At 39.6% G+C, this 16719-nt stretch overlaps 1 protein-coding gene across 45 annotated transcripts in view; it reads right to left on the bottom strand.

Moving 5' to 3' along the window:
• Positions 1-16719, bottom strand: part of DST (dystonin) — a 295306-nt gene that overhangs the window by 179559 nt on the left and 99028 nt on the right. For 28 of the 45 annotated variants that reach the window (XM_015284861.4, XM_015284867.4, XM_015284863.4 and 25 more), the window contains 3 exons: positions 3896-3985; positions 3280-3378; positions 980-1057 (listed from right to left, as the gene is read on the bottom strand). In XM_015284861.4, coding sequence (XP_015140347.2) covers positions 980-1057; positions 3280-3378; positions 3896-3985 — 267 coding nt within the window. The remainder of the gene's footprint in view (positions 1-979; positions 1058-3279; positions 3379-3895; positions 3986-16719) is intronic. The other 17 variants (XM_015284866.4, XM_004940460.5, XM_015284868.4 and 14 more) reach the window with 2 other exon arrangements.

The following is a 16719-nucleotide window of genomic DNA, read 5'->3' as shown; positions in this document are numbered from 1 at the left end:
ACTCCACACTAGGATTCTCTACAAGAGTGGGGGAGGGCTGCAACTTCCATACAAGAACACCATCACCAAACAAATCTTTTGTAAGGCAGCATACAGCCACATTAATGAAGGCGCAAGGCTGAAGAAAGCACACCAATTCTCAGATTGCAACTGACACCTGCATGATGGAGACCCACTGCTCCCAGGGACATCTGCGTGTTTTTAAACATGAAGATGACCTGATTTTACGTGCCCTGTGACTGGTAAGTGAGGTCTGTCATGCAGAAATAAGGCATGGTGCAGCACAAATCCAGAGGCCTTACTGCCTGAAAATGCCACTGTAATCATCAGTTCATATAGCCATTCATTCTTACTTAGTAGCAAGAACTCTAAATTTCTAGGAGAAAGTTAAAAGTGGAAATAAACTCATTCCACAACAGTGGAAAAACCACCCAGAAGTGCAGTTTTCAAGCGTTTGATTTAAATGTGAAATTAAACTTGAACCTTCCACAGCCCAGATGACTGCTGACAGTCTAGGGCACAAGCTTGGGTTTTGCCAGGAGCAAGGCTTGAGAAGATTTTCCTAAAACAAGTATAATGAAAACAAGTAATTCCCATACAATTATAATTTCCTTGAATCTCCATTTTGCACTAAAAATAATTTTGTGGAAAAAAACAGCATCACAGCTGGTGTTTGGACAGCTTGGAAGAATTTTAAATCTGCTATAAGCAGTTCCCAAGGATCTTCCCCATACTTTTCTCCTCTTTAACATCTTATGCCACATGAATCGTGTTGTTGTTATTGCTCAGAAAAGGTTGGTGTAATATTACATCTGCCAAAACCCTCTTCATCATGTCAAGCACGAGTTGAAGCCGTACACCAGCAGAAGTTATACAACATGCACAAAAGACAAAGCAGGACTTTTTCTTTTTTTAGTTATTTATTAGCTCGTGGTTATGTAATTTTTGTTAACATTCTCTATTAAAAATTTCACCATACCTGGCGCTTTTTCAAATAGTCAAGTGCAATTTGGACGTTCTGGAGTCTGTGAAAACGCATCCGACCTTTTTCTCGGGGCTAAAATTGGAAAACAATCATTGTGAGATTAACCTGTCAGACAAAAGAACAGTCTGATTGTTAAAACACCATGTAACATATTCTAAGCTCCACACTTTTAACACAGCCAATAATCAGTGCCTTTGGTGAAAAAGTGTGCTTTAACGATTTTTATTTTTTTTTAAACCGTAACTATATATTTTTAGTACAGTGGATGGAAAGAGAAATCAGTGTCCCAAACTGCAACTTTGATCCATGCTGGCAGATGGCTGTTTCACTGCAAAGTACTACTTAGGCTGAGAGGGATAAAAAAAGGCCCCGCATGATTCTAGCTGCAGAAACCATATATATTATTACAAAAGATTTACAGTCTGTTAAGCAAAGAAAAATAGTACTAATGCCATGGGCCTTTACGTTGCTCTGGTAAACTCTCTGACAGAAAGCTTAACTCTGCAAGCAATTCTACGACTTTAATGTTGTTTATTTATGATTTGACTGCATTATCATAACAGCAATACATCTTTATTTTACAACATCTAACAGCGATATTTTCCTCCAGAAATATACAATACAAAATACACAGCCCTAGAGTGCAAATTTAACTCTTGACTTGAGGTAAACGTTATAAAGCATGGAAAAAAAAGCTAGTAACTTTTCTCAAATCAAAATCATCCAAGCAGCAATCTGTGAAATGAGCAGTGTGTTCATGGAAGCACGGCAGAACTGCATGCAGTTAGTGTAAAATCACCAAGAAGAAGAATCACACAGAAAAAGACGACTTTACTTAGCTGTCAGAGATCAATAATGGGAAAGGGGTTAAATTTTTATCATTATGACAATGTCCAAATCCTTTATGTTCTTCTTCCTTATTTCAGATTTTTCACAAACTTTCACGCAATAAACTGAAGCATACTATCATTGCCAGGGCTCAGCCATGAATATGAGTTATTTCCTCAGACACCATGAAACACAAACATATGCCCAAGCCTTTCTCGGTCCACATTTTTTTTCCCCTGTGGAGTATCAGATGCTTTCCAAAGCGAAACATGGGAAAATGGAGTTGAATAAGAAGCATAAATTGAAACACAAAGAACTTTAATTTCCATTATAGAATCTTCGATTTAGCTCCTCCTTTTTCATGCTGAGAGCTCAGGACCAATCCCTGCAGCCCTCGCTACTGAAAAACTTCAACGGATGGAATGAAGGATTGCAGATCTGGAACTTCATATTCCAAAACAGAAAGAGTAAAATAAATCCAAACTGTCACAAAATAAAGGTAGAGGATCTCAGAGGGGAAATATTTTATTTTCAATGTACAGCTAAAATGCAGCATTTTGAGTCATGTTATGCCTCCAGAAAAAAGCAGGCACATTCCACTGAAATCACAACTGCAGCACAACACACATGGAGCCAAGAACATGATTGGGCCCTATGACAACAAGCTGCTTTAGCAAACACTAATAATGCAGATCCTACATAAGCATGGGGCAGCTTCTCAGGCTAACAAGCACTCAGCATTTTATGTTATATTGGTAGATATTTCCCTTCTGGATGGTTAAAGTACAGCAAAAGGATAATTCAGCATCAGTTGCCAGAAAGATAAATAATCCACACGTTTGGTAGCCAAAGCACCACACAGAGCTGTCGTGTAACCTCCACTTTGACCATCTGCTTTGAAAAAATAACTATTACATTTGATATGTTCTGAGAAATAGATCTGCACTTCTAAATTACCACCTTATTTCAAAATATTATCCAATGTTAATGCCAAATACACCGTGGGTGAGGTAGACCAATGCTTCTAATTAATTTTTTGCAAATTATTTCATTAAGGAAAGCCTTCAAGTCTTTGAATTACTTCCATATTGACAATGCTGATTGTAAGTAAAAAATACTGGTTTAACAGAATTATTAATTGCCTAATCAAAAAAAAAAAAGATGGTCTTGTAACATATTGATAACGTTGCACAGTACACATTTGCTCCCTAGTTTTAAACAGTTTAGCAGAAGTAGAATTTTAAAGATATCTTAAACCTTTGCATTTTAGCTGTTCATAAAAAAAAAAAAAGGCCAGATAATTTCTCTTTACCATACCTACTTCATGAGCATAACCTGATTTACCACACAAGTTCTTTGTACTTTCTGTGGAATTACTGCAGGACACCAAACTAAGAATTGACTGACTGCAGGAGACACCACACTTCAAACACTATGTTAGTACAGTTATGGGGGTCGGCACCTACCCCCTTATCCTCATCCACCACATCCTCATGCTGTTCATACGCGCATTCTTCTGTTGAACTCACCAACCGTAAGGTCTTCAAAAAATCTCGCTCTCTTGGCTAATGAATATAACAGACAGGAAACAGGACAGCAAAGACACAAGACAGAGCACAAATGAAAAGAAGGGCATGAAAAGAAGAATATAATGAAGAGAACAAATACCAAGCAAAGAAAGTAATGCTCACAAAGAAAGGAAATGACACCTGAGGAGTGTGTTAGACAATTTCAGGGACATTTTACCCTTGCTATTAGTAAGTTGCTCCCTTTAATGGGAAGGGATATTAAGCATCAGATACATGTTAAAACAAAAATTATAAACAAAAGATAAGAACAGAAAAATTAGTGCAATACCCTACTAAGAAAGGTAGTCTCACTGACTGCAAGAAATGAAGAAAATAGAAAGCACTCCCCCACAGAATTCATGGTGGAATACCTTACCAACAGAAAAATAACTTGTGTCTTTGGTATCAAGTCACACATTGTTGAAAATACCAGACATCTCCAGCAGTCAACATCCAAAGAGTTCAGTGTATATATAACAAACTGAAACCACTGCATTCTGATTTAAAAGCTTACCAGGGTGTCTCCGGAAAGGACTTCTAAAAGTGAGATCAAGTTATGTCCATCTCTTAGGTCTTCATAGAGGTCATTCACATGTTTTCGAACCTGCACAAATAAATTCAAAAGTAAAATTTGAGATCTCATTTTATACCATACAATTCAGTCATATTAACACAGTTATCTTGTAATAGTCATGCCCACATTTACCTTAATATGAAAGGAAAATAGTATCAAGTTACACGCAATGAATGCATAAAACAATCAAAAATCAGTATCTGACAATTTAAACAATACCAGACAGCCACTTATTTTGATATAAATAATGATCACTTACAGATGGTGCTAGCTAGTTGCAGTGAACTGTGAGAAAAATACACAGAGCAAAATCTTGTTTCAACACGTGTATTACCTTCAGCACTCAAGTTCACTGTTGTCAGACCAAAAGTCAACAATTTCTGGCCTTAAGCATATTACTAATCAAGCCATGTACACTACCCACATCCACTAATTAACAGTGTTTACAGGTACCTAGGTACCAGCAGCTCACACATCCACCTCACAGGTAGTTTCAAAGAAATAGGATGTTTGGTAGACCTGGGGAAGTCAAGAGCCCTTTTCATCAGTTCCAGAGGTTGACTGATAGTACTGATGGCACTGCAGCCATCCTCAGCTCCAGTGCTCCTCACAGAAAGGCAGTCCATGCCATCCGACTTCATTTGACAAAAACCAGTTGAGAAGGGTTGGTTTGCCAAGGGTTGGAAGCCAACCATGGGCAAGAGAACAGAAGTAACAAAAAGAGAAACAGCCAAAAGCCTTAACTTTTCTGATGGGCATAACAAAGACAGAAAATGTTTGCTCATAGGCCAAGTTCTTGTTTCTTAGTGTTAGCTTAGCTAGCTCATATGTAACCTCTGGAACTTTTAACAATTTCAGTCAACTGCTCTTTGAAAGCAAAACAAAGGATATAATTTCTCAGAAGCAGAGATTTTTGACACTGTCAGCCAGGGCAGAAGTTGAGGGCTTTTCAGCTGCAATTTAATGTTGATTCGCTGAGGCTCCCATTAAGGCACTAGATTAGAAACTTATTAAGTTTCCAGATGATAAAACATGACATCAGAATTTTTTTCTAAAGTTATCACATCTATAAGAAACAAGCTGTACTTCCAATACAAGAGACAATCCCCCTGATGCCAACGTTTCTCTGTGTACGATGAGGAAAGCAGGAATCAATCCAGATTTTTGGCCTTACGCAATAGCTCTGTTTATCTGAGTTGCAGGCAGATTTCTAGATCCATCCTGTTGGATAAATCACTGTCTTCATACTGGTGATTAGATCAATAAATGCTTTTTAATTCAGGTTTTCTTACTCCAACTTCTAAACATGAAATCACCCTGCAACCTGTTTTTGCAAAGACCGTCTTAACTGGAATAACATGAGAGCATATTTACGTTTGTGTTGAAGACCAGCCAGAACAAGTCATGTAGAAGACTGTTCCGTAAGGAATTAAAACTGATAATATTTTCCAAAACATTTATACAGACTTTGCACAAGCAACCAAGTTATATACATAACATCACTCTAGTAGACATAGCTGGTTTTACACACTCATGCACATACATAAAATAATTTAATTTTAATCCCAACTGTGATTAAAAATCCAGCATGCAATTAATTTTAAAAACTGCCAAGGGAAAAATTCTCTGGGAAGATTGGGGTGTTATTAAGCTAAACAAAGAAACAGATGTTCTCCTAGTATATGTGTGGTGGAAAGAAATGGAAGCCTCAAATATATCATTAAAACCCCTGACACCAGATATGATTATGCTAAATGCTGAAACAATGGAAAGCTCAAGGGTCTTTACTTTTTAACCCACAGTGCCTCTTTCTTTTTGTTGTTGTTGTTCAAAGAACCATTCCAAACCGAGTGCTAAACTCTTTCCCACAAAAACAGGCAAGTTTTCAACAATAAAACCCTTTGAGAGGGCCCCCCCCCTCCCCTCTGCCCCTCCGGCTAGGATGTGTCACTCTCCAACTCCCTTTGGAGAGCAGAATCCCAAGTCAGGGCAGAGCCAGAGTGAAAGCTGGCAGCTAGAGTTAAGGACATTAAGGACAGAGGAAAGCAGTGTACGTATAAAGGACAACCCACCAGCACTACTGAAGAGCTACCTGCACAGTACACAACACTGCACTCTGTTCAACATAAAATGCTTGACAGTGGCAAGGAACGAAATTGAGAGTTCTACAAAGAAAGTTCTACAGGTTCTAGTCTGTACACTTTTATTTTCTCTTTAGATGCAGGCTAAGTTTGTGCCTTAAAGATTACTTATCCTCTGGTCTGTTTCTCACAAAGTATATTTGTTTACCTTCTGTTTGTTTGTTTGTTAGAACAAACAGAAGGTTTGTTCTAAGGTTTTCAAAGTGATTCAGAAAATACCGTCTTCCAACTTCCAACTTCTCTTTTCTAGAAATCACAGCTGTTCAGAGATTAATCTGTAATATTTTTGAGGAAAATAGCATACAGCTCTTACAATAAGCAATACACCTTTAGACTTCTTTCTCAGTTCTGCCATTGACTGACAATTATTAAGAAGATTAATTATTTAAGGATATACTACTGTGGCAAGCTAGCACAGGACAATACAGTAAGAAATTTGCTCCAATATTGTGAGCAGCAGATATGCACCTAAAAAGATGCATTTGGGCAACTGATACATAGCAAGCACAATCACCCAAAGCAGCAGGCCACATCTAAAAGGAGCACTTTGTGCTTCTCAAGAGATCCTACACCACCACTTGAAGAAATGCTCACTAAAAAGCTCTCTCAATCCTCAGTCAGACAGGTTTGCTTCTCAACAAGCATAATGAATTTTCAGAAGTTTAAATGCAGAAAAGCACAAGTAATACTGTTTCTCAGACGTTTTCCTGACACATTCAGACTCCTTCAGAAAGTGTCATATCACAAGTATTCAAGTGACAGCTCCTGGATGTATTTGTGGGATCTGCTGAGCCCCTGCAATTCACTAAGACTTCTTGTGGCTTTTGAATAAAGCAGCAGAATTGTTAGCCATACTATCTGCAAGTGCTGCCTCAGGCAACTTTGTGCAACATATCCACGTGAGTGTGATAACTTGGGCATGAGAAGAGATTCCTTAAGGAGGATGTGGAAGGTATTTAGTGGCTATGAGACATCTGACAAACAAGCAAAATGGCTTCGTCAGTCAAAGGAAACAGGGAGGATTTAAGGGATTGTTTCAGAGATGATTCATCTTCTGATCTTCATCTTCTGGCATGTGTACTACAATGTTTGTGGCAAGCAAAGCTCCATCCTTGATATAAGCATGAGATATTTTTGTATCATACATTCCTGGTGAGCTTAAACTCTGAATTGGGGAACTCACACTGACACTAATAAAAACAACTTGTAAAATTGTAGCAGTCACAGAGCTGCAATCCTGCCCTTAGATCCCAAGATGTCAGGCACTCTATAAATGAAGACCATGAAGATGGTTGCCGCCTCCAAAAGCCAGAAAATTAATACTTCACATAACTCACATAGCTCCGTCATACTATTCCACTGACACATCTGGTTGACCTTGCAATCAAGTTGCTATCAGTTACAACCTCATGTACAATTCCCCTTCTGGAGTTAAAAGCCCTGGACTACAGGGCCTCTTCCGTAGGCTGGTGTTACAACAAACCTGACACCACTGCCTTCAGTCTGGCTAGTTCTCCTTTACAGTGACAGGAAACAAAATCATCATTCAACTACATGGGCATACACCTAAGATCATTTAATGTGCTGATTTGGATGCCAATCTCACTTGGCCTCCAAATTCTCCTCCAGATGATGAAGGTTTGCTGAAGGGCGTCCTGTCAGTCTCACATGGAACTGTCCTGAATACCCTAATACATTTCAACAGCCCTAGATATCTACACTTTGGGAACTGAACATGCACAGTGACCTCTGGTCTTGTCATGGGTTGTGGCTGTCTTCCATATGAATCACACACACTACAGGCTGTGACTGTAGGTTTCACAGCAGTGAAGTCAACTAAAACCTCTCTCACTGATGTACTTCAATGAAGCCACAGTCGGGTAGGGAGCTTGGCCACAATTCATAAAAAAAAAAAGTATGATGAAATTGACTTTTTTTTCCTTGATATTTTTATTGTGCTGGTTTTAGACAAAATCTCTACCTTCACAAAATGAAACTATGGGTTGCTTATGCTTACCGCTAAAATGGGAAAGTCTGTCCCTGCTGCTTCCACAAGCAAAAATTGCTTGGTCTTGGAAAGCAAAGAGAGAACATATGCTGCTAAAATTCTGTGAAAACAGAACCACCTCTCTCCTTTTCTGCTTCAGAAAATCTGGCAGGAAAATAGTGCTGTGGCTGTTTCTGCGTATTCAGTGGATGCATACCTGACATATGTGCAAAGAGACCTCACAGACACTGGTGTTCTGCCACAGCATGCTCCAGTCTAGCACCTAAAATGCAAGGGATCACTTTCTCAATTGAAATAGCGCAGAAAGGAAAGGAAATAGCATGTTCAGAGAGGCAAAAGAGGCCAGGCTGAGTATTCAATCAGATAAGGCAGGAACAACCAGCAGTTACTCCCAAGCACCAGGGGCAGCCAGGAACTCCCTCAAGAAAATGGCGCAACTGCAGTGACCCCGGCAGGCTACAGACCTTGGAGCCAGGAACAGGCTGATGTGCTCACACACTTGAAAACTGACCCATTTTTACAGGTTGAAGAAAGCAGACTACTATTATCATGTATGTTCCTTAAAATAATGGCATTTCTCTTTGTCATATTTGGGCTGAAGTGATCATAAAGACAACAGGGCCAAACTAGACCTTCTCTTATCGTTTTTGGAACAGGTAAAACTAGAATAAAATCTGATTTACATTTATTTCGAAAAAAACTGAAGTTCAGCTGACAAGCCTATGAGCAGCATTATCCACAGGCATCATCAAGAATTAGAATATTACAGCTCCAACAGAGGCTCTTCAGAGTACGTAGCCTGGGAAAGCCTTTTCAAGTAGCACATTGTTCGCTTTGAGAAGTGAAGTTAATTAAATGCACAGTTCAGATCCAAAGTATTACCAGCTCCTCCGAGGGAAAAAAAAGGAGAGGACTCAGAAGTTAGAACTGTAGCAGGCGTGTTAGGAAAAAAAAGGTCAGGCCTTAATTACTGCTGAGGTCACTGATAAGTCCAAATGACAGCTGGCACCAGGCCACATCTCGTTAAACAATAAACTCAAGTTTTAAGAATCTGACTCTATGCCCACAGAAAGATCAGACTCCCATTCACTTCAGCATGTTTTGGATCATGTGATGGGCTTCAGCTTTTCAGCTATAGTATAACACATTTTCTGAGGTAACAGACACAGACAGCCAAAAACTGCTGTAATTTCACCATTCCACAGAAAATGCCATCAGCATTCAGACTACTGAAAAACTGCCACAGCCACTGCCTGAGAGCCTGAAATCCTGATGAGCTTCCCTCATTTTTCAGCTTCTTAAAAATGTGTTTATGCTTGTTTCTAGAAGCCAAATTGTATGAGAAGCACTGGATGTGAGGGATGAGGAAAGAGCTCTCTGTAAGTTTTAAAAACGTGTATCTTTCAGTCCTTCCACCTTTGAATATAAAGGAAGCACACAGGCAGTTCTACCTGCAGAATGACAGTAAACCTAAGACATCAACAAAGAACAAAAATCTCTCTCATATAGAGAATTTCTTCTCTAGTTTGGCATGTCAGTACACACAGCATAATTTATGTCAATCTTCCTAAAATTCTCTGAACAGGCTGCAACAACATCCTTGCTTAAATGCAGCATGTAAGGTCAGAATACCAGATTTGTCAAAAATCCCTCACATGGCTGAATTACCAAGCAAAGCAGCTTCCTCAAATGTCTTCAGTACCAGTTATTTTGCTCTACAGACTTCTTAGATTGTCGCAGATAACACAGACGAGTGTTGCTCAATAAACCTCAAGGCCCGCAGCACCCTGAGTAATTTAGACCAGCTCAGCACTGCCAGGAGTTACAGTCCAGGGCCAACCCAAGGGCAAGCCTAAAGATCAGGGAGCAGAAGCTGTTATGTGTAGATTGATATTCTCAGCCTCTCTCCTATGTTCTTTAATCTCCATATTTTTAACCAAAACTTTATCTGAATGAAATTTTGGAGAAACAACGAACTCCTACATAATACATACTATATAGCCTTGTTGTGGTCATTGTTTTGTGCTGAGCCTTATAATAAGCTGCATTCACTCTACTAAAACTAAGCAAACAAATTAAGGCATAATTTACTCACGGGGTAGCACTGCAACTGTGACCTTCAGGCACTTGGCTGCAGATGGTGCTGTTCCTCCATCTCTGCCTGAATGCACTGCGCTGCTGGACATGCATGGCCGGGCAGACGCCAGCTCGTTCCCTAGCTGGACTGCAAGCAGCAGGCAGCCAGGGTCAGTGAGATGGCACAAAGGGAAAACTTGCGCTCCATCTCCCCTGTGTGCCTGCAAAGTCTGATCAATCCACTTCTAGGTTCAGTGGTCAGAAATCTGCTCTCACTTGTTTCTTTTGCTCGGCGGTTTGATGATCTACTGCACTGAAAACATCTCTTGTAGTTACACTGAAAATAAATCCCTCTTTATTTCATACTCAGCAGTAATTTTCTAGCTGCTTGATTTCCTCTTTGGATATTAATTTCACTGAATAGTGGGCTCAGTGAATGGTATTCCATAAAACACTTCACAATTTCAAGTACTTTTCCTAAGTTACCTTTCAACAAATCTCCCACAGAAAGCAAGTTCAGCACCCCAGATCTTTCTTTACAGCAGACGTTTACTAACAGAAGATTCATCCTTGGCTGCATCCTTGGACTGATCCTTTACTTATTCATCTGGCCAATGCTCTGCACACTAGCATTAATAGTTTGTTATCAGCACCCCTCTGAAACCCCGTCCTTGCCTCTGGACTTGGATCAGTCATTATTTTTTGTTTACATTAACCTTCACATCCCTTCCAAAGAACTAGATAGCCTAACTCATTGCTTCTGCGCACCCTGTTTTATGTCTTGCTCATTGTTTTGTATGTCCCTGGATAACTCTTAATAAAGAAACGTCATACAAAAAAAAATCACTTATATGGCTTTAAGGTAAGTACACTGTTGCTCGTATTTAAAAAGAAACAAAACAAATGAAAAACCAACCAAGAATTCAGAGCATGGCTAAACCTTGTCTTTACACTTCTCATGTTCCTATATTTGGTTTCATGACATGCATTCCAGTATTCCTCTAATCCCCAAATCAACAAGTATGCAAGCAGGTGCATAATCTTATGCATGTAGCAAATACTAGGACACAGGCATGCACATTCATGAGTCCTTTTCTGGTTTCAATAGTTGTGTGATATCTCAAGCAGAATTACTCAAGCAGAATTACAGAGAAAGTTTAACTCAAAGCCCTAAGTGTCAAGAATCCTTCTTTCTGCCAATTGAGGAGAAATAAATCTCTCCATTCCAGCCCACACATCTCAAATCTTTCTGAAGTAATGGACTACATCAACTAATATGGGTCTGCCAGTATCAGAGCCAAGGTCTAGACAGAAAATCTGCATAGATCCCATTCCCCTTATCATCTTTATCATAGCATTATCTCTGTTCTTAACACTTTCACAGTCTTGGTCAGCTACTAGTAACTGGGTATTGGGAACAGCAAATGTATCTGAGTGGAACCCATGTAGTTAGTATAGAAACAGAAGCTCAGCAAAAGTAGGTACCTACTGCTAACACAGAACGGACATCTACTCTATTATTGCCACAATTTCAAGTCTAAAAGTATCAGTTACAGAGCTGTAGAACCTACCTAGCACATATTTACCAGCTTTAGTACCTATTTCACCTAAGTAACCTTAGTTCTACAAACAGCTTGCAGAGAGCATGGAGGACAGATGCCACACATGACATGTCAGGCGAGGTACCACAAATGCTCCCAAGCTCACTGACAACTCTTGTGCCAGTTATGACTAATTCACTGGATGTCCATCCCTCCTCCCTTTTGCACCTCAGTAGCCTTTTACAATCTTCACAGAATGAATCATAGAATGGGTAAGGGTTGAAAGGGACCATGAAAGACCATCATGTTCCAACCCCCCTGTCGTGCACAGGGCTGTCCCCTCCCAGCTCTGGCTGCCCAGGACTCATCCAACCTGGCCTTGAATGTCTGCAGGGATGGAGTATCCACAGGGCTTCTCTGGGCAGCCTGTGCCCATGCCAGAGAAGCTCATCTAATCTCAAAAATTCAAATGAAGGAAATTCTACAACATGATATGTACACCTTAGTGTTTTACTATGTTTACTGTCTTTTAGGAGGGTATTTTGCCTTGCTAATCTTAAAACTAAATAGGCTGATTCTTTTATTGCTCCCTTCTTAAAGTCTAACCTTGTTCACACCCTCCTCTGTTTAACCACCTTTTTACATACTGAGGACATGTTACCACATCTCTGTTCAGTCTCCTCTATTTCAGACTAAACAAATTAGATTAATCATAACCAGCCAGTGATTTTCCAAGAAAGCTTCTTATCTTCTTATTGCTTTATTGCAGATGTCTGCAAATCTTTTGCCATCATAAAGATCTACATCTGGAGCAGCCAGACAAGGTTTCACAACCACATGCCCACAACCACAAGAGAGCCACCTGTGCCTATGAAACTGCAGAGCTGTGAACTGTCTCCTTGTCTCCTAAGTACTGTGTTGGCCCACAGAGAGGATGAGGAATAAATCTGCAGCTCATGGAGTTTCCTAGGTACAAGTACTATCAGCCCCACTGAGACACTGCACCCTGTGAGAACCACGGCAATGTGAGGACCACACATCCTATGTGACACAAGACCTGAGCCAGAGAAAGGTACAGCTACAGCACTACAAAACCTGGGATATTACTACAGGGACAAAGTGACAGAGCTGGAGTCCTCACTTGAGGATGCAGAACAGAAAGGGTACTCAGCCCTTGCTCACTGGTGTGGCCTCCTAGAGCCAGGTGATGCTTTAGCAACACTTAACACAGCAGTAGGGGCTGATGGCCCTGGCTCTTCCTCATGCCAGTTTTAGCTACAGTTGCAGTTGTCAACAACGATGATATCCAAGTAAACCATATCCATGAACCTCTCATTCAAACTTTTGATAGTAATCTGCTAATGAGATTACATGTGCAAGCACATAAAAACTTCAGATACACCAGGTACACAGTGTCTCCTTTGTCTGCATGCTTTCAAGGATCAGTCGTCCAGCCACAGGTCAGATAACTGATAGTTCAGTAATTTGTTCCACTGTCTTCCTAGGGAGTGAATTACCCTGTGAGGTCTGTAATTCCCCATTCTTCTCTTCTGCCTGGGAGGGAAGCATTGTGCTTGCTGTACTCCAGACTCCTAGGAGCCCCCAGTGCTTTGTGAATTCTTAAATAAAATGACAAACTGTTATAACTGACAACTTAACTGTTGAGTGAATAAAGCTGTGCAACAAGAAAGCACATCACTCATCTAAATATTATTTTAACTTACCTGAATTTTACTCTCATATTGTTAAAACATGTTTCATCAAGTCAGTATTCTCTACTCTAAAGAAGTCAGAGTGCTTCAGCCTTCTCCACACCATTCAATAACATCTCATTTTCTTCCTAGATAATGCACCTATATTTCTCCTTTCTTCTTCACATTCTGACATAATTATAGAACCTCGCTCCTGTAGGCTTTTATGTCACTCTTTCACTGTAAGTCATTTTAGACCTTTGCTTGTCTGACTTTCTTCTATCATGCTCAACTAGCTCTTTCATACAAATCTTTAGTCGTGTTACCCTTATTTCCACTTTTTCTATGGCTTTTTATTTAACACATCTATCTGTGCTGCCTGTCTGCAGCCTGCCTTTGTGTCTTCAACACAAGAGTGTTCAATGACTGCCAGACCTCCTGCATTTCTTTCTCTCCTAGTTTACCTCCCCAAGAGACCCTACCTACTGGTTTCCTGAGCTTGCTGCGTTCTGCTGCTTAGAAGCATATTGTTGGCTTTTTTCCCCTTTCACTTCTCTCTTTTTCAAAGAAAGGTGAACCTGCGATTTTCCAATTGCTTGCTGCTAAGTTATCCTCTCCTCTTAGATTCTGAAGCAGTCACTCCCCATCATCAAGACTCAACCAACCAGCAGCTTTTGCCAGCAACTTTCCTAACCTGATAAAACAAGTTTTACTTCCATCATGCTGCGACAGGTTGAAGGCCTTTCTGCATGGCAGTTATCTCCCAGCACATATGTCCACGCCAGGGATAGCCACACAAACTCCTGAAACAGGCCTGCAAAGAGCATACAGTATACCCTGACCTGTTCTGCACCTGCTGAAAGTAAGAGCTGAGCTGTGTCAGATAATTATTTCTTGCATAGGCCACAAAGGGAATGCAAACTCCAACATCTGCTTTTTTTTTCTGTCAGCTACGAGGATAAATGATTATCACAAAGTGCAGTGCTTCTAATGGTAGGTAGTGACCAAAAAGCTCTTCCCATCCTCCTAGTTCCAATTCAACACCTTGGATGGACAGCAGCCACAACCACCACCATTTTATCTTTGCTCAGAGACACTCCACCGTATTCTTTTGCACAGTGCAAACAGTTCTTTCCATCCTCCATCCTTCCAGCTCTTGTCCAGATTGTACCCCGTGCCAACAAATAAGCCTGATCAGGGATTAATTGTTTAAAGTAATGAAACATAATGGCAACAGCAGGTATTAAACACAACCAACAACTCCAGCTTTCACAGCTTAAAACTACAGGAATGCACCAGCTTAGACCAAAGGTGATGTGCTCCATACGTGCGTAAAGCAAATAAGGATAGAAGCAGACTTAACACTATCCTGATTATATTTCACATACTGTATTTCAGTAGATAAATGAGGACTTTAAGAACTAATTACTACCATTACATTTCCCTGTTCAAAACACCATAGATGCCTGTAACAGACAATACATGCTACAGGAAAAGCACGTTTACTAAGATGTGTTCTTATATCCCTATGCAGTCGCACACATCTCTCTCCCAAGCACACAAAATATTGTTGTAGAACAAAATATTTTTGAATGTTTATGACTGAATATTTGCAGTTGCTTACTGTCTGGAGTCCGTGTGCTGGGACAGACACTACTCCCACTGGAGCCAATGGCACAGTTACACTTGATCCCATAGGTGCAAGATCAAGCCAAAGTACTTCTAAACTGATATATAAATGATTATTAAATGTAGAAACATCAAAGTATATAGATGGAATATAATTCCATGCATAATTTAACAATTAATTTAAATCCAACACTTAACTGAAAATGGTAGAATTTTCTCTCTTATGATCCCTAAGGAATAAAATCTGTGCCAGCTGAGACCTAATTGGAAGCAACAAAGCCACAGAAAGAGAATGAATTAATCTATTAATATATTAGTCCATTATTGGAAATATATTGGTTTTGGTGGTGCTATTTCACTATAGAGTAATCTCATGGTAGACTTAATTCTCCTTACATTCATAACCTACATAAAACAAAACAAAAAAAACCGGAAAAGATTATAAAAACATACACTCGTTTGGTTCAAAAGTTCTGCATTGATATTTTTATGGCATGCACTTAAGCTATATTTCATGCATATTTAATGTACTGTTTTCAATTATTCTTTTTCCTGCTCCCAATTAGACATGAAGTCTGCATGCATTAAAGAGGATCAAATGAACTCGAAGTCTGTGGCACAGTTTTTATTGACTTGGATTTATTTATTTATTTGCGTGCAGATAGATTTTGTGACATGGTTTATCATTAGCCTCTAAAACTTTAATTTTCTCCTCTTAATCAGCTTTCCCTTCTGACACTGTCACTACTTTTCCTCACCATCTCCTGATTACCTTCCCCCCCTCACCTAAACTTCTAATGAACACCAAAAAAGCTCTGAAGTTGCTTGGTGATCTGCTTTGTGAACTGCTTTTACATTCTAAGCAGATGAGAGATGCTGCGTCATCTACTTCTGAGTGGAAGATTTCTGAAAACTTTGTATACAAAATGTGGTATGAACAATTATGACTGTACATATTTTCCAGTATTTTCTGGAAAAGTATTTTAACTGCTGACCTTTTTTTTCCAAAAGCAGAATTTTTATATTTTTGTGAAGGAATTCATTGCAAAGAAAAAATACTTCTTACTTAGGCAAGATGATTTACATGTCCTGAACGGTAACAGCCATGATTTTCAGGAGGAAAAAGTGAAACATACATCATTTTTGTACCACTGGAGTACCAGTTGGTACTCAAAGTTTTGTATCACTGGAAACCCACGAATACTCCATGACTATAGCAGTGAGTGCAGTAAGCTGCACACTGTGCTTGGAGTTGGGTTCTCCAGGGTTTGTTCTAGCACAGTTTATAGCAGCTGTCAGAGTTAACAGGGAGGAACACACAGAAGATTCATTTACATGCGTTTGCACAGCAAGCAATCTGCTTACTATTTTTATTAACACAGAAAAAGAAAACCACATGCTTGCTTTTTCAAAGTGCGTTTCAAAACCAAAAGGTGTTGAGGAGGCTTTCTTTTACATATGTTACCCTGGTTAGACTAACACCAGGTGTTTCATCCCTTAAAATAAACATAAAAGTAGAGCTAAGATGTTTTCTTTTCTAGAAGAGGAGATGGAGAATGTTGAATAACTGATCAACTGCATGGCTAAAAAAAAAGATATTGTAGAGTAGTTTGAGCAATAACGACTAGTGTCAGTGAAGTGCCAGCTGTCAGCAAGGGAATGACTGCACTATATTGGA

This window comes from Gallus gallus, chromosome 3, assembly GCF_016699485.2.
Source record: "Gallus gallus isolate bGalGal1 chromosome 3, bGalGal1.mat.broiler.GRCg7b, whole genome shotgun sequence".
Taxonomy (NCBI): Eukaryota; Metazoa; Chordata; class Aves; order Galliformes; family Phasianidae; genus Gallus; species Gallus gallus.
Note: the sequence above shows the minus strand (reverse complement) of the source record. Positions and strands in the feature narration are given on the sequence as shown.